Source organism: Hydra vulgaris, chromosome 04, assembly GCF_038396675.1.
Source record: "Hydra vulgaris chromosome 04, alternate assembly HydraT2T_AEP".
NCBI classification, from domain to species: Eukaryota; Metazoa; Cnidaria; class Hydrozoa; order Anthoathecata; family Hydridae; genus Hydra; species Hydra vulgaris.
The window spans coordinates 18,060,374-18,085,341 of NC_088923.1; the positions used below are offsets into that span (position 1 = coordinate 18,060,374).

Genomic DNA, 24,968 nt, shown 5'->3' on the forward strand with positions numbered 1-24,968 from the left:
TTCTGTTTGCCTAATATTTAACCAGAGCTCAAAAAAGACTGATAAGTTTCGCTGTTTAAAGTTCACTAATAATACCACGTTTTTTGGTTATATTTGCGTGCTTGCTTAAAAACTATTTTCATTACAAGTTTGTTAGCATTTTTTATATAAAAATGACTTGTTGCAACATTAAAAAATGTGAATTTAAATTCAAAAACAGTTCACATCCAAAAAAAGCAAACAAATACCACAGCTTCATTACTTATTGTAAATTTTTCAAGTGTAAAGGAGTTTTTTTATTTGATAATGCTTATAAGACAAAAAAAGACTTCCACAGCAATTTAGTAATAGTGTTTAAACAGCAGGTATCAGCAAAAAAATTTCTTCTGCTGACACCTTATACAAACTAAAGTTGATAAAAGTTATGAAAAAAAGGTTCATTGACAAAAATATGAAGTAGGAGTATCATATTTTGCCAGTGACTTTTAGAACTATTACAATTTTATGACTTTTTATTGCGCAATCTTTAAAAAGGTTTTTCTCGCGTTTTATTTTTTAAATACTTTGCAACGCATAAAACACGTTTTCTCAACTTCTTATAAAGATTTTAATTTGAAATTTTCTGGAAATGTTCCTTATTGTGTTGTCTGCGGTTTGTACCTCAATCAAAGTTCAATTTTTATCTTAAATATATTTTTTATATTTTTGGGTACCTCATTTTGCTACTTTTTGAAAAAAATTGAATAACCTAAAAATAATTATCCGTTTTAACATACGTGGTAGAAACCCCTGTTAATAGTACTCTAATAATACCCTAAAATATTTGGAGTTACTAGCATTTGTAAAATTTTACAATCATGCTTGAAAATTTTTAAAATGGCAGCTTAAATGTGTTATTAGTCCTTAACTATATTTTTTTTAAATTATATATGCAATAAATAGAAATTTTATTAATTTAAAATAAAATTTAATCGCAATTAATGTTCTATAACAAAAATTTAAGCAACTTTATTTTAAGGGGATCTGCTACTTTAAGTCTAAAGACTTAAAGTAGCAGATCTCCTTCTAAAAAGCAAATTTAAAACAAAATCTTAACAATTTATCAAAATAATTTATCAACTTGCTATCCAAAACTTAACTTTTGTCTCTTATCTCCAAATTGATTAACTCTTTATGATTATGTCTTCTTAATGCTTAATCCTGTAAGTTAAAATGTTTTGAGGAACACTAAACTTTTCGGCTACATTCTTTTTAGTTAGACCTTTTTCCAATCTTTAAAAAGCAAGATATTTTCTTTGATTGATAATTTAACATTTTCCCTCAATTTTTGCTATAAAATTTGGGTGAAACAGAGAGAGTTTATTATAAAACAGGGATGTCCAACCTTTTTACAGTAAGGGCCATTAATTCGTTTCAAAATCAACTTGAGGGCCACAAACATAAAATACCCAAAATAAAAATTATTAAATTTGAAGTTTTTATTTAAATTTAAATAAACAGTTATACTCATAGTTAAGGTTTAAAGTGAAGTTATACAAAAGTTCGATCAATGTGAAACTTGACACTGTTTTTTTTTGCATAAATCTATGTCTGCTTTTATATTTGATGATGCAATTCGAAGGGTATTAGTAAGGTGTTCATCTGTCAATCTATTTCTCTGTTCTGTTTTTAAATGCTTCATTTTTGAGAATAACTGTTCGCAGTTGTATGTGCTTCCAAAAAGTGAAAAATATTTAATAGCATGTCTGCACAAATGAGGAAAAACTTCAATGCTCGTGTATTTTTTATAAAATTCTAACAATTCTAGTTCTTTGTAGGCTTCTTTAAGATCTTTATTGTTTTGCAATTCTATTAATTCCATTTGAAATTCATTTCTAACTGTCTCAGCTTTGATGGAAAATGGATGCGCAAGTAAGTCTAACTCATTTTTTTCCTTTTTAAAATCACAGAATCTTGTGTCAAATTCATCAATTAATTTTAAATAAGAGTACAATATCTTTCAGAGTCAATTGTACTAATATTTCTTTCTGATAATGCCTTGAAATGGACAAGTACTTTAGAACTTAATTGTTGTTTCAGAAGTTTTAATTTTAAAACAAATGTTTCTATATTTTCAAACAATTTACTAATAAGTTGATCTTTACCCTGCAACTTAAGATTTAATTCCATTAACATCTGAGTCATGTCAATCAAAAATGCCAAATCATTCAGACAGTCAATATTTTCAAGCAAGCTTGTGTCTTTCCCTTTAATTTTTAGAAACAGCACTATTTCAGGTAATAGTATCCAAAATCTTTTCAGAGTAGCAGCTCGACTAAGCCATCTAACCTGGCTGAAATAAATTGCATCTTCAGCCTCACTACCACAACCTTCAAGTAATTGTTTGAACTGTCTGTGATTAAGGCTACGACTTCTTATAAAGTTAACAGTATGAATAACAAATTCCATAATATTCTTCATATCCTATACTTTTGCACATAACTGCTCTTGGTGTATAATGCAGTGATATGAAATAATTTCATAATTAATGGATTTCTTAAGTAATGCAATAAATCCAATATTTTTTCCTGTTAGTGCACTTGCTTCATCTGTAGTGACACCACAGAGTTTCTTTTCTGGTAATTCAAATTTCACCAATGTTTTTTTCACTTCAGAGAGAATATCTTCTCCTCTTGTTGTGTCCTTCATATGATTGATATCTAACAGTTCTTCAATTACTTCAAAGTTACTAGTTATACCTCTAATAAAAATGGCTAGCTGAGCAGTATCACCTCTGTCTGTTGATTCATCCAGTGCCAGACTATAGGCTTCACATTTATTTAATTTTTCTTTTAATGATAATTCAATATTTTTTGATAGATCTTCAACTCTTCTAGCAATAGTCTGGTGTGAGAGGCTAAGATCTTCAACAGTAGGTATTTTTTCAGGACATATCTCTTTACAAAATATTTTTAAACAGTTTTTTAATAAATCTCCAGTACAAAAAGGTTTACCACTTTTTGCAATAGCTTCTGCCATTAAAAAACTTATTTTGGTAGCAATATAAGAGTTAATCCCTTTAGTTTTCATCACTGATTGTCGTGCAAGAAAAGTTTTCTTCAACAATTCAATCTTATCAATTCGAAATTGGCCTTTAAATTTGTCATAACTTACAGCATGTTCTGTAGTGTAGTGCCTGTTCACATTATAACTTTTACACAGGGCAATTTTTTCCATACAAATTAGACATATAATAGAATTACTTTGTTCATGTACAAAATAGTCAGTTGTCCAAGAAGGATTAAATACACGACCCCCATGACCGCTTTCAGTATCACATCTACGTCTTTTAGCTGAAGCCATCTTTATTAAATATATAAAAATAATGTTTTTTCTTTAGCGCGCGTTTTATTATTTCAAATGCGGATTTATATAGTGAAAGTATAATCGAAATCGAATGTATAATTCGAATTATAAATATATAAATAATATGCTGTTGCTGTAGAACTTATTTTATTATTGTTATTTGAAATTTTTATTAAAATAAAAATTCAAAATTAATGGACCGTGATATGCGGGCCATGCCATAGGCTGACTAGGGCCACCTTCTGGCCCGCGGGCCACGCGTTGGACAACCCTGTTATAAAAGGTGGTCGATCACACCACGGTACGGCATGGTGCTGCCTTCTTTCGCGTTGCCGCTATGTTAAAATTTTCATTGCACTACGATTTATGTGTTCAATTTTTTTATATTTTGATAACTTTGTTTTTTTTTACGTAAATACATACATATATTTTGATTACATTCGATAAAGTTATATTTCGCATTGCCGGGAGTTTACTTAATCTGTATGATTTTTTATTGGCAATTTATCTTAATTATAAGCTCTTGGTCAGAATTTTTAAATTTTTCGTGAAAATTAATAGCAATGTTGCATTTTGACAATTATTTAATATATAACAAAACATATTAGAACTGCGGTTTATAGTGGGTTAACGCACTTTTCCAGAAGATTTTAACAGTTTTGTGGCCGAAGCTCTTTTTAGCAGTCATAGCGTTGTGGTTAGCGCGTTTACCGCAGAAACTAAAGATTTGCCACCTCTAGCAAGTTTCATAGCACCAATAAGGAGGTGTGAGCTTCCTTTCAAATGCTCTTTTGTGGTGCTCTGTATTAAGACCGTAAGACTTCTTAAGGCATCTAAAATTTAGAAAAAAATTAGAATTTTTTACGCTAATAATTATATTTTCTCTTTTCACCCTTTTTCTTATCACCCGGCAATAAATTAAAGGTAAAATAAATTATAATAAAATTGTCATCAATTAAGCTAAAACCAGCTAAAACGGCACGGCTTTCGCAGTTGTTAGCATTAAAATGCTAATAACCAGCCGGTGTGTTTCCGCAAATTATTGGATCAGACTTCTCGGAATATTCTCCTCCATTAAAATTTTAAACGACTTTCTCTTTTCTTTCAAAATTCCAAAACAGGAACGTTTCTTTCAATATTGACACAGCATCAGCTTGTAGGTTTTCGATAGGTTGCGTGAATTTAATTTTTTTGCCGTCTTGCACTGGACAAAGTTTAAACCAAGTGTGTGGCAGGCTTCAAACACTTCATTTGTAAAGAATTTTTTATTCTGTATTGCCTGTATTTGATTATATAGCAAGTTTGGTTTTTATTCAGCCTGTTAAAGAGATTTACTTTGTTCCTAAGTAGAATTGTTGAAATGTCCCCTATTTTAAAAAACGAGTGTCGGTAATTTTTCCTGTATTCGAGACACAGAAAAATGCTTTTAAGACTGCTTTAGTATCACTTGAGGAATTTTAGTTTCACAAACGTTTCCCGAAAGTGAACCTCAGTTGTTTAGTTACAGCAAAAGTGATTACAATTCAATATCAAACTTTATTGCATCAATCAACTGGAGTTTTTTATTTCTACATAAAACCGCGGATCAAATGTTTAATTTATTAATTTATAACAATTGTATTGTTTGCAAATATTTTATCCCCAAGGATAATAACAAAGAAAAGTATAATCCTTGGGTTACTCTACATATTAAAAATCTAATCCGAGCAAAAAAGTCTACTTGGTATATAATAACTGATCAACTAAGTAGAAGAATATTTAAAGCAAAAAGAGCATATAAACAAAAATAATATTAAAGTCCCTCTAAATAATTTCCATCGTTAAAAAAGTGAATTTAACATGAATGAAATTTAGTGACAACTTGGGTTTTTTTATTTCAGACATTATTAACTTACCAATCAAAACCCTTATAAATATTTTTTCCATATGCAAAAATCTGTGCTCTTTCCATCTTTTCCATACACAAAAATTATGTGCTTTCATAAGTACTTTAATTCTGGAATACTACTCACTCTCTAGAGTTTTGCAAACTTTAGTCCGGTCTATAAAAAACGGAAGATAAATTGCTTGCTGAAAACTATCGAGTCATTATTTCAAGTAACCCCAAGTGGAGCACACATTTTTGAACAATTGTCTCAAAATTAATATAAGTTCTTGGTATGCAAAAAGACATTCACTTTCATTAATGAAAATATGGTTCTCAAGTTATATAAATTAGAATAAAATAACATATTATCATTAAAGTTGCACATTTAAAAAAATAATAGTAACACTAATGTTATATTTGACATTACACATTAGCGTAGCAACTGCAAAAAATCTTAAGTACATTAAAGTATATTTACGGACAACAATGGCGCGAATCACTTTGTGTGTACTTTACCTAATAACTACTGAAGCAGAAATAGCAGCTCAATTAAATTTAAAAGATGTTATAGACCAATTTGCTGAAATAAAGACAAGATAAAACTTTCATTATATTTTCTACTTACTAAACTTCCATGGTATAACATTCTGGTTTATATTTAATCAAATTAAAATTGTATTACATATAAGGTTTTTGTTTTCTTGTAGATTTTCTGTCAAAAGGGAAGGTAGAGGGGTAGCAGAAAGGTAATTTAGGCGCCCGGATTAAAATTTTGCGGGGAGGTATTTTTTTTTTGTCGCTACGCTTCTGCATGAATACCTATCTACTGAGGTTTCTTTCTATTGATTTTTAATGTAATTTTTTATTGGATTTGCTTTAATTGATATGATATCAATGTTTCAATTTTATATTTTGTGGATCAGGTATATTGCTCTTTGTAAAAGTGATGGAAAATCCTATTCGAGTTTATTAAGTGCTTTATTAGTTGCAGCCAAAAAAAATTTTCTGAATATTCATTGCTTTTAGTTTTTTATTAACTATGCATCCTTGACAGTTAAGAAGACTATGCAACATTTCAAAAAGGCTATGCAGCATAAAAGTAAGCTCTGTCTTCTTGGGCATTTTTGATCTAATTCTCCTTCGTGCTTTACATGCTCAACAATAAAATGGCCTTGTGTTTCAAATTGTATATAATCATTATGAAACAAAAGATTTTTTCCAGTATCTTTTTTTTTTTTATGACTTAATGCCTTGAAGTAGTAGGAAATGCGGATTCTAGCTCATGTGTGAGCTTGAAAGTATGATACATCTCCACTATTTTTTAACATGTATATTATGAGCTCTTCAACTAGAATGACATTGTGTTAATTTAATTATTATTTCAACAAAGAAATAATATTTATAAGGTGAAATCTAAGCATAAAATAAAGCATATCCTATCACAATAAAACTTCCAGATTGTCATTCTTCTGTATTCGCAGAGGTTAATGTTACTACTAATCTTCTTCCAGTAGGCATGGAATCAGCAAAATTTCTGTAAAACGAGATAGTAGTTGTAGAATCAATTGTATCTTTTGATTGATACAATAGTCCAGATGACTCATTATTAAATGTTTTAATATTAGCACCTTTCCATGAAGAAAAATAAAAGTCTTCTAAACCAGATGAACAGTATATACATACACTATTACAATCAAATCCTTGAAATACCGTATAATTAGTATCGTTACATGGTATCCAAGGTTGTACAACAGAGTTAGTATTTACTGAAGAATTGTATGCATCATACATGCGTACTCTAGATTCCCACCAATTCCCAGAATTGCCAATAACATGCGTTCTAATATATTTAAGATAAACACCTTGACCAGAAATGTCTGGAGTATCTAATATTATATATTCTTTACTATAAATTGTGTTTGTAAATCTAAATGTTTCTGAGTATAATTTAATAGATGACAATGAATGAGGTAATGATGCAAGGCTGTTTCAAACCGAGCTTAACGGCTTCTTGTTATTTTTTGAAAATATTGACTTATGGGGTGTTACTAAAACTTCTATAACTTTTAAAATATTAAAGATAATTTTGTTTTGTAAAAAAAATAAAAACACCAATAAAATGTTTCATCTTACGACATTTAATGCATTAGTAAAAAAACTTCTTTAAGTTTAAAAAAAATTCAACAAATGATGAAGTTGGTTGAATTCAAGTAATTTGATGTTACTTTTTATCAAAAAAAAATCAGAAAAATTTATTTCTGATAGTTATTCTCAAATATACCCATTGTTTGACCATTATAAAAACAAAAAAACCTTAATTGTTTAAGGATAGCTAAAACAGACTTTATTGAGGTCTGAAAGCAAACCTTACTTTTCGCAAAGTTATGAAAAATGTAGTTAAAAAGGGGATTAGCTGTTAAAAGAGTACATTTTTAAACCTAGGAGTTCTTGTTTTAAAAACTTATTTTCCTAAGCCAATAAATTCATTGCATTGCAAAATAAAGCCAGATTTCGATTTTGGAATATTTAGTCAAAACATTTAAAGCTTAAGCATTTATTTTTTTCTGTGCATACAGTTCTAATAATATGGTGTTAAGTTGTTAATAAATAAACACTCACCAAGTCTAATAAAATAATTCATAACCAAATTTATTTTATAGCACTTGAATCTTATAGTCTCTTCTCTCAGTAAATAAAGTGTTTAATAATACAAATAGCTAATTAAAATCTTTTGAAAATTTGTTTTTATTCCCATTAAAAACTGTTTTATAATCAGTTGGTTTACTGAGAGGTTCTTTAAGTAGTAAACTATCTTTGTACATCCAATTGATATCAGATTCATACTCATGCTAAACCAGAAAAACAATTGCTCCACTCAAAATTTTGATAACGTTTACAAATTCTTAATTTATTGAACTAAATTTTTACACCAACTTGATATGAGATTTATATTCCATTCTTTAACCAGCGAGGAGGTATGTAGAGCAGAGGTACTGCAAAGATAGAACTAACTTCTGGTGATAAACATCGAATGGATATGTAATATATCTATAAAAAAATGTAACATATAATGAAGGACAATACATTTTTTAAATTAAATACACAAACATACAAGATCATACCCAACCAACATACCGGTTGCTCTGATCACAAGTTAATATATAAAAGCTAGATTTTTACATACATTTGATGCAAGACTAGAATTCCATTCTTTAACTTGAGCGAAGGTATTGCATAGGTATAAATAACTTCTGAAGATAGGAACAGAATGGGCACCTACCTAATATATAAAATCAATATATTAAAATATAATATTTTAAACTAACATTACACAAATATTAGAACAGAATAAAATTATCTTATATATAAATTAAAGATCTCATATAATTTATCTTACTTGTAAATAGTTTTTTTTGTTGTTGTTGTTTTTAATTTTTTAAGTATTTTAACTAAATTTGATGACCACAAACAAGACAAAGGCCTTGTCTATAAAATGAATTTTCGCCACGCTCAGAACACAAAACACACTTTCTCACCTCAGAGGCTTGAAGCTTCCTATCAGCTTTGCTGTGCAATTCAAAGCGTTTTAAAACAAGATGCAGCTTCTGCTCCTGATTTCTTACTGAATGCAATTGTCTTAATTCCTTATTTACGCTATTATGCAAACACTCTCCCTCCTCTTTACTTAGCAACCCAGTAGTTTTATGGAATTTTATAAATAGTGGCACATTAAAAATAAGTTCATGCATTTTTCGTGCGATACTTTCATTTGGAAAGCAAGCATGAAACTCAATAGCAAATAAATTTATATATTGATGAAGCTCAGTAATTAGCCAATACTCATAGTCTCTAATTGAGAACTTAATGAGTTACAATGTGTGTTGAGAGCCCTATTTTTAGAATTTAAATCTGTAATTTCAGCTTCCAACTTAAATACTTGCATTTTAAATTTTTCTATTTGCTACATATTTGTTTTATTTTCAGAAGTTAATTGATCAATTTGATTCAGTAACTCCTGACTGTTATTTAAAGTGAAAAAGTCATCTGCATCTGCTGATTTTTTTTTTTTTTGGTGGAGCTTGCGACAGTTGCATTTTAAAAAATTCTTTGTTTTTTATAGCTTTAAAATTTTTTTTATATTTCTTTTTTTTGCGTGTTAACTTTAGGCACATTTTATCAAACTCGTCATTACTAGGCATATCAAAATCAATTGGCAAAAGAAAACTCATAAAACTAAATAAATCACCTCTTATTTTAAAGACTGTCATTAAAATGGAAATGACATTGTTACTGATCTTATCTGTCCTAATTAATCGCTTAACAAAAGGAAAGTTACACCTTTCTTCCCAACCATTTTTCCATCCAATATGTTGTTTTAGAATTTCCCTATCAGTTGAATACATTGTTATCAAAATAATATTGACTTATTAATAAATATAATAAAAACAAATAAAATAATATTAATTAACAAATATATGCACTAGATAAAAGTGGATTTAACAACTTACTTGATATTAGTTTGATAATCCAAAGAGAAAAATTCCGCGTAACTTTGTTTACTTTTATACTTCAAAAATTGACTCGCCGAAACAGTTGTTTGGAGAATATTGGTTAATAAATAGTTTGGGACGTAACGCATAAAGGTTACGTCATCGCAAAAAAACGTCAACACAAATGTACGCCTAAAACTAACAAGATTAGTTGTAAAACATGAGATTTTTAAAAACATATTTCATAACATAGCTGAAGGCACGTAAAATTAATTTTTTTATTTTCATTTGCATAAAAGGTTGAAATTTCATTAACTTACGTCATCCATCAAAAAAGTTACGTTTTGCATTTAAAAACGAACAATTAAAAAATATAAACGCTTTAAAAACTTTTGTCTTTTTGTAAAAAATTCTCTAGGATGACGCAGGAATCTGATAGAATGGACATTTAGGGTTAAGTGTTCCAAATTTTAAATATCAAGCACAAAGCTATGTTATGAAATCTTAGTTGGCCCAACTCATGTTTTCCGGAAAATATGCGAAAATTAGAAAAGTGGTTCTAAATTATTAAAAATATTTTGGCAATATTTATTTTTATACCAATTAATGTAAACATTTATTTCACAAGGAAAGATAGATCTTTTATATTTTTTTAATTGCCAGATGAAAACATTTATATAAAAAAGTTACTATTAATTTAAAGTTTGTGAATTTTTATACTTTTTATGCGGAAATCCTTTTTTTTTTTTTGATAAACTCATAACATCACGCTCGTTTTTATATTGAGTGAAACAGCCGTGGATATAGTTCTTGTAATAAAAGGTTGTAACCGATATTTTATTTGTTGACTAGTTTTATTGTATTAGTGTTCGAACTCTCGATTCGATAAAAGCTAGTTCGAAACGGAACGGAATAAAAATTTTATTCCGACTTACGGTAAAAATCTGTTTCGAGAAAAAAAATCTTTCTCGAAAGTCAGAAATTTATCGAATTTTTCGAGAATGTTCGTAATGTTTCGGCAATCATACTTTGTCAAAAAATTGTAAGTTTATCGTTTTTTGTCGAATTTTTTTTATTTAATCCACAACATTTTTTGAAGTAATTAGCTTATAGGAGATAAAAAGTCTAAGGCATAAATTAACAGTTCTAACTGTTAGTTTTTAATTCCACAGCTTTTTACAGAAATAAAAAAAATATTTTATGATTATGCAAACTTTATTTATTGTAATAATTAATCATTGGACCTAAAATTCAACTTTTTTATCACTTTTTTAATCTTTTATATCACAAAGAGGAACTCCGCATTTGAGCTTTGACCTTCTCTGGCTTTTGACTGGGTTTGGAACAAATTCACTGGTTTAATGGACACTCTTCTTTTTTTCTGTTGTGAACCTTGTTTTGATGATTTCTTTCTCTTTAGAGGTTTTGAGGTTGATGATGCTTCTAGTGGTTTGAGTTTATCCTCCTTCTCTTCAACTTCCTCCTCCATCATTGCGTCGGCCTCTTCTCTCCCCTCATCATTTAACAGATTGACCTTAATTTTTTTAACCACCAACTCGTAGTTGACCTTGATGAGGGTTAATTTCTTGGAGGTGGAAGGATCCAAGTTCTGCCTTTTTGAACTGATGATGTTTCCACTCTGTGAAAAGAGCCTTTCACTACTGCTTGAAGCTGCTGGGACACAAAGCCAATCTCTCGTCAATTCTGCCAGTAGAGACAGATGTCCTTTGTTTGCTTTCCACTATTGTAATGGGTCCACCTTATGTCTGTATGGTGCTTGAGGCATTGCTTGGTAAGCATCAAACTCTCTCTGCGGAGAAGGCTTTTGTTGGCTGAAAGGAAAAATTTATTTTAAAATTGAATTTGTTTTAACTAGATCTAAACAATGGTTTTTTCTCTGGTTATATTATATCAGAAAAAAGTTTATTTTCATATATCTTAAAAAATAGTAAAACTTTTTACTTCATACAATAAACAATTATTTTAGATCCGATGTATATTTTATCAGAAAAAATGACTTAACTATATCGCTCAAATTTTTCCGATCTGGGGTATATTTAATTGTAAAATAGATTTACCTAATATTGTGTGGTTCTTGATTTTGCCACAATGCTTCCACTTCCTCCATAAATTCATTGTCATCCACCACAATATCAATGTCACTCGAATTAGTAGATTCCTTTCTTTGCTCATAAAAGGTTTGGGTAGAAGTATGCTCATCTATCAACTTGCTGACAACCTCCTCATACAACCTTGACATGCCAGTGATGATCTGTGGACTTTGTTTGACAATTTGGTCGCATTTTCAAGCATTTCCTTAAGCTCTTTGATGTTGTTGATGGACCTGCTGAAGGCTTTGTTTAACAGGTGGTCACCACACAGCAATGAAGAACAGCCACCAACAGTCAGTAATGGGATTGCAGCTTTCATTGGTGCTACTGCATCATGAACAATTATTTTTCGATTTCAAAACAGGGTGTTCTTCCATCATTTCATCATGACCCTATATTTTTTAAGAAATTTTTAATTTGTTCAAGATATTTTTGAATAACATGAATTGAACGATAAGTTGATCATTTTAGTTTTTAAACATCATATTATATTTTTGAAAATAGATAAAATATTTTTAAAAAGCGTTAAAAGTTATGGAAAAAAAGAATAAAAAATAATTACCTTGGCAATCATGTAGGATGTATGGCGGCCAGTAAAGTTGTCAAAATTCAAAATAAATTTTTACAACTTAAACTCCTTGCTGATGTAGTGAAGGGTAAGTGAAATAAATGGATCTTCAGCTTCGGAGGTCCAAGAGTCAGTAGTCAGTGCCACACCTCTGCAATCTGGAAGATCCATTTCTAATTCAGACTTATTTACACCCATGACAGCTGAATACAAAAGTGGCAACTTGTACTTCTTAAAAGTGGTTGGGTCCTTGATTGACACCCTAGGATTAAAGTACTTGACAAAGTCTTTTAAGGCTGGGTTACTCGCAACGTCAAAGGCCGATTCTTAAAAAAGAAAAATGCTAACCATATTACAAAACCTGAGGCATTTTCTGGATTTATGCTATCCAAGTTATTAAAACATTTTAGATTAATTTAAAATGAATATGAAATGCGTTTTGAACTTTTAAAAAATATATGACTTATAATGTTTTCATTAAAAAGGACTTTTAATTGCGCTTGTTAAAAAATTATAGATATCTTTAAAAATAACTGGTAATTTTTATCTCAATCTAACGCAATTTAAATTGTACTTTTGTTTAAAATACAACTTACAAATTTTTTACCTGTTCTGGCAATGAACTTCATAACTTCCATGTCAGCCTCCAACTGTTTCTTGTGTTGAGAGGAGTACTTCCAAGGCCATATTCTGCGAGAGTTTTCTGAGACCCCATGGCTTTCATTTTTTCATTCTGAGAAAAGGTATAGTGGGCTACCTTGTCTTGAGCCTCGTCAAGGCCAACAGTTGCCTCATGGATTTCTTTGAGGTCCTCAGCCCTTTTCTCTTCCCGTTCAGCCATCAGTTTGGTCAACTTTGCAAAGTCTTGAGGGTGTTTTGACTTAAGGTGGTACCTGGCACTGGAGGTTGAAGATTGCTGCATTTTTAATTTTTGTCCACACTTTTTACATACAGCGAGGGGGTAGTCTAAATTAGGAACAATTTCCTTGTCAAAGAAATTCCAGAAAGCATTATTTGATTTTGGCATTTTGATTTGAGTTCACTTATAATTTTTTAAACTTTATCACAAAAATTTCAACGAACAACAAAAAGTTTTTTTTATTCAATATTTTCATCAAATTTTTGGCTTCTTGCCTTTATCAAAACAAAAGTAGACTGAAGAAAATTGTCTTCATCCTTTATATTCAACAAACTTAAAATATTTTAATTTTAATAAAATCAAATTAAAATTAAAAATTATTAACTGACTAGAAATTATTATGCAAAATTAAATTAGAATTAATAATTGTCTAGAAATTATTAAACAAAGATTACATCAAATTTTAACTTTTACCACAAAAAAATTAAGAAGTAAATTCAACTAAAGTTATTAATTAAAATAAAATAAAAATAAATCATAAAATAAACAAAGAACAATAAAAAATTTGTTGTAAAATTTAAAGGTAAAAAAAAGTAAAATGTATTTAAAAACATAGTCGTCAAAAATAAAAATTATTGTAAACAATAATTTTTTTCGAAAATACTCGAACAGAAATTTATAAATATTTTATTCATTCCAACGTTACGAAAAAACTCGGAAACGAGAAATAATAACTTATCGTTTTCGAATTTTTCAGTTTTTATTAGCCATGAGCGAGATCTCGTCTCGTTCCGTTTCTCGTGAGAAATGGGACTTCTCGTGAGAAACAAGAAATAGAAAATTCTCGCGAGAAGTAGAACGAGACTTAAATATTATATTATTTTCTAAATTAAAAATTATTATAGTTTACAAAATGCTTAATAATTTGTTTTTTTAATTAATTAATATTTTCACTCCGTGATTTTAATAAATCTAATTAAAAATTTAATTTGTTTTTGACAAAAAAGATCAAAAATGTCACCAAGAAAAAACAAAATCTGGAGATATTTTCAAAAAACAAGTGACGATGCTGAATGCAAGGCGTGCAAAAAGTCTTTGAAAACAAAAGATGGAAACACAAGCGGACTTCATCGTCACTTCGAAAAAAAACACAGCCAAGATTACGTTGAGTATTTTGAAAAAACTGACGACTCTCTTCTTCCTCCTACTAAAAAGAAACAACGAACCATGGTCGAAATGCTTGAAACAAAATCCAAATATGACAAAGACAACTCCATTCAAAAACAGTTTGACTCTGCAATGCTGGATTACTTTTGAACTGATCTGGCATCCTTTTCAGCAGTCGAAAGAAGAGGTTTAAAGAAGTTGTTTAACATTGCAAACCCTAAACTGAGCCTTCATCACAGAACAACATATTCAAGAAAGCTTTCAATTCGGTCAAGAGAAGTTCAAGCTGGAATGAAGAACATAATAACGGAGATTACGTTAAATCTAAAATGTGCTGCATTTACTTCTGATCTTTGGACTTCTAGAGCTCAGGACAGCTACATCTTTTGGACTTTTCATGCTATTGACGAAAATTGAAGACTACATCACTGAACACCCCATGTCCAACAGTTCCCAGGCAGACACACAGGTATCTTAATTGAAGGAAAGCTGCATTCTTTCTTAAAAGAACTAAATTTGCCTGCTGATTTGCCAATGTACTGCGTGAACGACCAGGCAAGAAACATGAAACTTGCAGTCAAATTGTCAAAGCGCCTTGACCAATACTGTGCAACAATCAAATTTTGCAATGTGCAGTTCGAGACTCATTTGGAATGACTGCTGGAATAGATGATGCGTTGCAAACATGCAAAGATTTTGCTTGTTTAACTCACCAGTCAACAGTTGCGGCTGAGTTGCTTGAATCAGAATCAGACGCTCAAGGAATCAATTTTAGACAGTTACGCCAATCTGTTGACACAAGATGGAATAGTGAACTGGATTGCATGGCTTCTGTCCTACATCTAAAGAGTGCAATTATCAGCTTATGTGCAAATGAAGATATTTTTTCTTCATCAGTGCATCACAGTGGAAATCAATCGAGGGAGCAGTAGAAATTTTGGCACCACTTAAAGAAGCTACAGAAACGTGGTCGGCTGAGTCTATTCCAACAATTAACACTGTCGCCGATTCTCTTTATTTAATCAATGACAAAATTGATCAATTTATTGAGACGGATGGAACAAATGGGTATGATGTCTTGTATGCAAAAAACTTGAAAAGCTGCATTGAGAAAAGATTTCCTCTTTGTCACACTGGAAACTTATTGAGTGCTGCAGCAAACTACTTAAATCCTGCTTTAAAGGGACTTCACTTGAAGCTCTTCAAAAAACAATAAAAGAATGGTTAGCCTCACAGGTTAAGTATAATGCTGAGTGCCAACCTGTTACCAGAGTCCTTTCAGCAAATTTGTCCCCTAATTCAAAACTGAAGCGCAAGTTGAACGTCAGACTTGAAACACAAGAGCCAACATCTGAACTGAATCCTATTTTGAACGAAATGTGCCAGTATGAATATCTCTCTAATGCCAAAAAAGACTTTCCGATTCTTGATTGGTGGAAATTGCATTCAAATACATTGCCAGAACTCTCTTCATTAGCTAGACAAATTTTTGCTATTCCAGCAAGTTCAACTAAATCAGAGAGAGTTTTTAGCTCAGGTGGAAATGTCGTCCGATCATCCAGACACAACCAGAAAAAGTAGAACAAATCATCTTAATCAGAGAAAACATTGTCTTGTTGGAAAAGTTTGGCCAAAAAATTCTGAATTAATATTTGAAAAAGTTGTTTACATTTGACAAATGTCATTTGTGTCTATTTGTCAAAATCATGTTTACATTTTTTTTTTTACTTGGATTTTAATAAATTTGTTTTCAAAAATTTTAAAATTTCTCGTCTCGTCTCGTTCTCGGTCTCACGAGAAGTACTAACTTCTCGTCTCGATCTCGTCTTGGTTTGAAAAAACCTAGTCTTGCTCATGGTTAGTTTTTATTGAAAATTTCTCGAAATTTCTCGTTAACCGGAATTTTATTCAACAAAGTCCGGACACTATATTGTATAATAGAATTACTAGACTAGTAGTAAATGATAAATTTAGTGTAAAGTACCCTCCTAATGAATTAGTCGTATGTATATTACAATCTTGTAAAGAGTTTGCATAATATGAATGAACAAGTGGGTCAAGTGGTGTAAATAAAAAAACATATACTAGAGGAATATTATTATCTCCAACACTGTAGAAAGATATAAATCTCCAATGCAAAGTGAATGATCTGCGTATATTCTAAGAAATACGTTACCTGGTACATTATAATTAGTATCAAACCCTTCAAATTTTAGCCATATTTTTCTGAGAATACCAGGACCAGAAGGTTGTACAAAAATTGTTGTTGCATCAGGACCTGTAGTAGGTGGAACAAGCTTTTGTTTTAATCTAAGGCATGTTAAACTTAAATTTGGTATTATTCCTAATTCATTAAGATTAAGTGTTTTATGATCATCATAATTTTTTGTAGCAGCATCATGTGAGCTAGTAGGTTCTGCTACATTTATTAATTTATTATAATTAATATTAATATTACTAATTGCATTATTACATCCATCTCTCCTAATAAACAAGTTAGTAGCTCGAGATAATGTTAAACCGTCTACAGCTACAGATGAATTAGTGTCGCGTCCGAATTTATCAACAGGCATTTTATATAAAAAGAAAATTTTTTTAACTATATTTAAAAAAAATTACCATAGATAATTAATAATATTCTGAAAATTATATCCTTCATCTAGTTTTTTTAAAACATATAAACACAAGTGTCCACAGAATGAGGTATTTCCAAATTGAACTCTATCACTATTATGACAAACAGGATAATTAACAACTTCAACTGGTGGTGGTAGTCCATAAGAGTCAAAACTGAGTTTTTTATCTCCGTCTTTGTACCAGCAAATCCGGTGAAATCCCTGCGTACTTGAACCTCCTGCATTTTAATATTCCACATTCTTTTTTTTTATGTATTTTTAGGTAATTCTCTTACAAATTAATTACAAACCCTTAAATTGTTTTAGTTTTAGTTTTTTTGCTGCTTTTATCAATTGAAAATTTGTTAATGGTTCATTTGGTAAAATTATTCCATCTATATTGATAAGTTTATGATAATTGTTATTAATTTTTTCCATTTTTACTTATAAATAGTTTTTTCTTTTTAAAAAAACAATTTTGGGCTCTTTGACTTATTTTGGCTCTTTGACCTCTTTGACCTCTTTAACTTCTTTGACCTATAAATTATTTTCTTTTATTTTATAGTGTTCATATGCTAATGTGTGTATACCATCCTCTAAAATAACTCTTTTATTGTCTTCTGCGCTTAATGCTATGTTATTGACTACTTCTGTGTAAATTTCACGTATATAAGATCTTATCACATTCATTCTCCTAATATGTTCTCTTTTAGTTAATAAACAATCTTTGCAATCTTCATGAGTTATTCCTTTTTTAACAAAATTTTTTTTAACTCCTTTACATTTTTTCTTTTCTTCTCCGTTTATTGAGAATGAATACAACTTAGATCTAAGTCCTACAAATTCTTCAATTTGTGCTCCTTTTGCCTCATCTTTAAACATTCCTAATACTTTATTATTAGCTCCAACTTTAAAACCTACCTTATTAATTGCAGGATGATTCTTATTAAAATCACTTGTATCAAATTTGGTTTCATATTTCTAAGTAAATTGGTTTAGTATATTTTAATTTTGTTCTTTTCATATGTATTGCTATTAAGTTTTCATCAAATATTGTTCTACTTTCAAAGTTAGGTTTTGATGCTAATTTAATAGCTTCATTTCTGTCTGTTACTAATCTAATATCAACTCTGTTTTCAACATTCTTCATTGTTTTTCCAAAAAATGAATTGTTCATGAGTTTAAAAAAATCTATTTCAAACTTACTAGTTGCTTTAGTTCTTAGATCTTTATTTTTTTAATGTCTTCACTTAACCAAGCTCTTTATTGAAACTTTACTCCTCTATGAATTTTAGTAATCTTTAATCTTAATCTTTCATATAATTTAAGATTTTTATAATGAATGGCATAATTTTTCTTATTTATTAAATTAGGAACTAATTTTTCAACACGATCAATGGTTATTCTTTCAGGTGCGAGCGGATAATCATTATGCCCATCATGTAGATATTCAGGATAATCTAAGTCTACTTCTAGTATACTTGGAATTAATTTCCAGTTTGTTAACTCGTTTTCATTCAACCATTTAAAATCATGTGTAGGAAGTGGTTTACTCATCGCCCATCCATATAAGTTATTAGCATCTAGATACTGTATAAAGGTTGATGGTTTGCTTTGATCATACGAATTACCCATATACTTATTATTAGAAGTTCCAAATCTATTAGATATCATACTAATTCCACCTCTTATACCTTTCTTTATCATTAGTAATATATCGTAATTACTCTGCAACTCTTATTCTATTTCAGTCATCTTCAATGCTAAGCTAATCCTGGTGGTGTCCATGCAGGATCTAAATCATAATTTCTAATACAAAGATTTTTAAAATTTTCAAATACATCAGCGAGTAACAACACATCTGAAACATTGTACAAATCATGATAATCTCTAAATGTTTTACTATTAAACTCTTTCCACACATTTTGCGCGTGCAAGTAATCATTACCACTTATTCCTTCACTATTTAATCTAGAATAGAATGATTCTTTTGGCGGTAATTGTGTCTTATTAAATCTATTAATAGAATCAACCCAATCATATGGGTATACACCTTTTCTTAGTAACAAATCTAATTTTTTACCTGAATAAAAAGTTTTCCAATATTTTTGCACTGGTCTTTTGCTAAATTCTTTGAAAATTCATCTAAACTATCAGACTTATGTCTGATAGTTTATAACTATTTATGTAACGAAGTTCACGTTTAACTTCAACATTCTTTCCATCTTTAATATACTCACCAACTTTAATTTCTCTAGAAAAGCTAATATACTTTTCTTCATTGTTTGGTAACTCAACTTACGTCCTGATAATTTCTTTATAAATAAGTGAGAATCATAACCAGATAAATTGTGAAATAGCACTGGAAAGAATCTTGGAATTTTATAATTTAAATTACAATCTTGATAAGCAGCACCTCTATATTTTTCAGTAATATGACATTGGTTGCGTACTTTATCATTTTCAAGTTTTTTTCTATAAATGTGGCATGATATTGCTGCATTAAAGTCATGCTTGTTTTTATCAGTAAATATCATCTTTTTTGAAAATTTAATAATGCCACAAATCTTCCTAATATCTTTTTCTAAGCTGTCAACAAAAATTTGCGCAACATCATCCGTTTCATTAGTCGAAGTAAATGTAACTGGACTACTTTGATAAATACTTTCGTCAAAACATTTAATAGAATAACAGAATTAACTTGGAATATGTTTTTGATATTGTTTAGTATAAGATTTATTCGGATTTGGTTCACAAGTGTCGATTGATTTGATAAAACTTTTAAAGTCAGCATATACTACAAACGGAACTCTCATTGATTTATTGTGATTTATAAATTGCATTGTCGAATTTGATTAATAGTAAATCTAATAAATGTTTACGATCATTATTCTTTGACACACGCAAAATATGAACTTCTGAGTTTTCATTACCAAATACATTAACATTGATATCTTGATTAATATTTTCAAATTATGTGATTTGGTTTAATGATGCTGGATATTCTATTTTATCCCAGTTTATTTTTTCTGCTTGATTTTTAAGATCATTATCTATTTTTTTAGGATTTTTATCTTAAGGATTTAATGCTCTTGCAACGCACCACTTAAAACATTGATTACCTTCATTTTTCATTTTTTTTTCAAGTGGAATATATGATTTTGCTTTTATAGGATTACACTCGATAATATTTATTTCCATCTTTTAAACAGAAACAAACTTCCTTCCTGATCCTAAATGTTGAAAAGAAGATAATGATTCCAAAATTTTATGCTCAGCACTTTCATATAATTCATTCAAATCTGTTGATTCTAACACAACTGTATTATTAGTTCTAAATATAGCAGTTTTGATTATAGTTCCTCCTGTTAGAATAGAAGTGCGCTCCATTATACAAGTTAGAGCTATATAAACCTTTGAATTTCTATTACTTTAATCGCACTTTTTTTAGCAGCATTTATGAATGATAAAGCATCGTAACCTTCTATTCCTTTAGCTTTAAATTGTTTTGTCACATTTTTAATAGATAATTGATTTAATTAAAATATTGTTGTATTTATTTCTTTAACTTTATCTTCAGGTTCAACTTTACTTCTAACTTCCAATTTATTGTATAAATTTTTTAATGCGTTGATTTTATGATTGACTTTATTTTTAATTGTATCAGGTACGTATGACACAATCCAATCTGCAATAGAAGTAAGTTTACTTTTTCAGTTGATTCTTTTTTTGTTGTCAATGTATTTTTTATTGTATTAGGCACATATGATATAAGCCAATTCGCAGATGTGTTGACTGTATTTTTAATTGTATTAAGCACATATGACATAAGCCAACCTGCTGTAGATTGCCATGGTCTTTGCTCAATCGGTGAGTTACTAACTGCTGTAGATTGCGTTATAACTACAGGTGTGTGCACTAACGCTTCTAATAAATCACTTTTTCTCATTCTATAATAATGTTTAATTTTTTGCTCTTGTGCGATTTGTTTTAATTCTCTAACATTTGTTTTTTCCATTTTTTATATAACTAGATATATTTTTTGATTTTCAGTTTCCTTAAATTATTTTTTTTTTTAAAATCTTATCATATTTTTATGATTTTTAAATATATCCAAATCCTCGTATTCTACAATAATAAGTATTACTTTTATATTTTGAAATCTCATGCTCTTTTGTAATTGACAACGTTCTATATACAAAAGGTGTAGAAGTTAAATATTTTAAAGATGTTATATCTGGAATAGGCTCATCTAGTATATTTTCCATTTTTTTACACGACAAGATCTTATTTATTAAAAATATTTACAAAGCACGTGAAATATTTTTTTAGCATATATTTATTATAAACATTCTATACGTTTCCACCCTCTAATTCTATAAGAAGGTTTTATAACTCTTTCTATTTTAAACTCACCATCTTTTTCAATTTTAACTGCTTTATTTGAAAAAGGTAAATAATCGTTAGATAATTCTATAGTTATACCATATTCTGTGACATTTTTGTTTTCCATTTTTATATGATAAGATTTTATTTATTTTAAGAATCTTTTTTTTCAGAATTTATTTTTTCAGATTTTAATATTTTAATCTTAAATCCATTATCAATTTTTCTATCACGTAATTCAAGATATCTCCATCCATGCTTAGTTTCACGCATAGCACTATATAATGATTTATATATTATAATTTCTCCAGTTTCCATGTTTGTTAATTTAACAGTGACTGGTTTTTTCTGAACTGTTCTTAATCTTTCATATTTTGGATCTATTTCTTTTTTTCTTGTTTTTCACGATGAAATTCTAGAATTATTTTTTTCTCATTTGTTTCTTTCACTGGATGTATTCTAGATCTGCCAACTGGTTTTTAATCATTTACTTCTTTCACTTCAGTCATTATTGATTCTTTATTTAACAACACATTATTTATTGCAATCATTAGCAATGAAGCGATATTGTCAGATGTTTTTGAAATGTTATTTTCTTCTAATAAGTTATTTAAATTTTTCTTTGTGTATTTCATTATTCTAATATATAAAGAAAAAAATATTTAATTAATTCTCAAAAGAATTTAATTTTCAAAAAATTTAATAAACAGAATAAAAATTTCTTCCGTCTGATTGCAGTTGTAACTTTTATCAGATATTGTAACTGCAAATACTTCAGTACCTACTGTAACAGTTGTATTAAGTGTTACTGTAACTTTTATTTGTACCAAACCTGATAATAATTTTTCTGATTATTTACTAACATCAAAAACAAAAATTGGGTATAAATCTTTATAATCAGAAAGATTTATATTGCTGTGTGTGATCAATTCATTCATTCCATAAAGTTTTTCATTGAAAACAGCTGCATCTCTATAAGCTCTTGAAAATTGCTGATTTGGGAATGATAAATTATAATCAACAGCAGGATATCTTTCAGAATTAAGAGAAATGTAGATATTTGACAACTAACAATGATCGAATGTTGAAAGATTAGCATTTTGGTTGCCACTTTTATTTGTTTGCAACAATAACGTATCTTGGTCTTTCAGTACCTATCCTTAGGCACACGTCCCAAGAAAATCTAGTAGATTGTTGAACAGATATAGTATCACACTGACGTTGACGATAACATACTGGAATTTTCGTTTTTGATGCGACTTGATTAAAAAGTTTAAGCCATTCTGCATTTGCTGGTAGCACATGTGGTATAAACAATGATATTTTATGAGAATTAACTTTTGCATCAGCTACAGTAGAAAGCTTAAAAATTGCGTCATTTTCAGGTTTTCTTACAAGAGTTGTTGTGTGTTTACATCCAAAAATAACTTTGTCGTAATCATCGTAGAATCCAAAAATGTTATCAGTAAGTACTGGTGTTGATGCAGTATCTTTATACCACAATTGATTTAACCCTTGGGCTAATTGAAAGTCGTTTGGGTATTTAAGCATTCCTGACATTGTAGTTGCTTTACCTGGGTGAATAATAGTTTCTACATTTTGGTTTGATAATTGGTATGATATTTGACTAAATAAATGCATAATACCATTATTTGTCAGTGTCACTGCATCTGTATTAGCATAAGCTGTTCCATCAGATAATTTAATAAGTTGTCCTTCAAATAAGAGATAAGCTTCAGATGGAAGTATGTAAATATCTTGTCACAACATTGATTCTAATTTCTCCAGGACTACTTAGATTTGTACGAACAACTGGCTCATATTCATGGAATTCAAGTCTTTCAATTCCATTATCCACAGTTGGCATTTCTGTAAAATTTAATAATTTAGAAGTTGTCATTTTGTTTTTTTATATACAATATAAAAAATTTTTTTCTGATTGACAATTCTTAAAAAACTAATTGTATAAAAAATTTTGCAAATCTATTCAAGTCTAAGCAAGTCAAAGACCGCGTCCTATTTTGACCAGATCTTCTATTCTTATAGCATTTTCATTTAATACTTTTTTTGCTGATCTTTTTATTGATCTTATTGACGAGCCCATCATCATTTTATTTATATTTGTTGTCACCTCATCTAGATTATTTTTTTTAGATCTTTCAGATCCATTATTAATCAGATCTATAGATCCAACCAAATTTGAAATTACTTCATTAATTTTTTTTATTAGTAGCAGGTTGTGAAACTATTTTTGAAGATACTTTATCAATTATTTCTTTTTCTTTTTCAACTGCAGCATTTCTAGCAGTTTCTATTGCTGATGTTGAAAGTTCTTTTCCTGCTGATTTAGCAGCAGTTATTGCAGTTTTTTTTTTAAATCAATAGCAGCCAACTTCTTCAACATAGCTGATGATACTCTTGTTCCATTTGACGTTTTTATTCGTTTAAATAAACCTCTTATACTGTCGAATATACCACTTCCTCCAATAACATGTTTCTTTACATATCCCTCATTATTAACAATTAGCATTTTTTATGTACTATATATTTTTTTTATATGCACTGATATATAATTATAAATTATTTTGTACCGCTTCATACTGTGAACTACTTTTTATACCTTGTCGTAATAATTCATCACAAATTGCAACAGCTTCATTTCTTGCTCCAGTGTTATCTGCTTTCCATGCAGCCATACGTAACTCACGCATTTCAATTGATGCATTAGGATTGCTAGGAAGAACTATAGTTTGTATTTTTGTTCCTACTCCTGTTCCTTTTGAATTACGCTTCCTATTTTTTTTATATCTTTCCAAATGAGTGCTATTATTTCTCTGTATTTTCCACTACGAGATGCCTTTGGTCTGTATGGATTTGCATCTGAAGAAATTGCATCTGTTTGTATTAATATATCTCGATAATTTTTAAGATCATTTTTATTAAATATTTCCTTATTAGGATTAGACTTTGTTATCAACTTCCAAAGTCCAGGAGTACCATAACATTTTTCATCAACAATAATTTTATCATCATGGTTAACATGTATTGGCTTTTTTCCAATATATAATATAGCATCTTTAGAATGTATTCCGAATGTAGCATCTATAGATTTTTCACTAGTAGTATACATTGTTAGATAATCTTTTGCAAATTCTCCTATCCTCATAACATTATTTTCTTCATGAGAGGGTAATAGTTCTTTAGAGTCAGATTTCATTATCTCTCTATTTGCTTCAGGATAAGAATTTGAAAAAATGAGTGCAAATTTATTAGCTTGATCTTGCAATTTATTTATATTTTCTTTTATTCCATCTTGACTATCAATTAATGGCTCGTACAATTTTTCTAAGTCTAACTGTAAATTAGTTTCACCCATCTTTTCATATAAACTATTATTTTGTATTCTTTTTTTAAGATTTAAAAATTCTTTAACAATTTTATCTCTTTTTCCAGGATCTTCAATTTTCAGAAATGACATTTTGCTTTTAAATAAAAAAGATATATATGACTATCAATCACCTATTTTTCAGAAGGCGCACTTGGTACACATGGTGTAATATTTGAATATATATTATATTTAC

The 24,968-nt window shown here is 29.2% G+C and overlaps 2 protein-coding genes and 1 long non-coding RNA gene across 3 annotated transcripts; all 3 read right to left on the reverse strand.

The window, feature by feature from the left end:
• Positions 1-1,525: 1,525 nt before the first annotated feature.
• Positions 1,526-1,840, reverse strand: LOC136079240 (general transcription factor II-I repeat domain-containing protein 2B-like). Its single transcript, XM_065794966.1, has one exon. It carries the CDS (start codon positions 1,838-1,840, stop codon positions 1,526-1,528), a length of 315 nt encoding a protein of 104 aa, XP_065651038.1.
• Positions 1,841-2,442: 602 nt separating this feature from the next.
• LOC136079241 (general transcription factor II-I repeat domain-containing protein 2A-like) lies at positions 2,443-3,321 on the reverse strand. The gene has a single exon (XM_065794967.1). The coding sequence runs from the start codon at positions 3,319-3,321 to the stop codon at positions 2,443-2,445; it is 879 nt and encodes a 292-aa protein (XP_065651039.1).
• Positions 3,322-7,918: 4,597 nt separating this feature from the next.
• On the reverse strand, positions 7,919-9,016 carry LOC136079622 (uncharacterized). Its single transcript, XR_010638089.1, has 2 exons — positions 8,376-9,016; positions 7,919-8,239 (listed from the first exon to the last, which is right to left on the reverse strand). It is a non-coding gene; the product is annotated as an uncharacterized LOC136079622 (long non-coding RNA).
• Between the last annotated feature and the right edge of the window lie 15,952 nt (positions 9,017-24,968).

Coding starts and splice junctions, on each gene's coding strand:
- LOC136079240 (XM_065794966.1), bottom strand. CDS start 1,840: ATGGAATTAATAGAATTGCAAAACAATAAAGATCTTAAAGAAGCCTAC.
- LOC136079241 (XM_065794967.1), bottom strand. CDS start 3,321: ATGGCTTCAGCTAAAAGACGTAGATGTGATACTGAAAGCGGTCATGGG.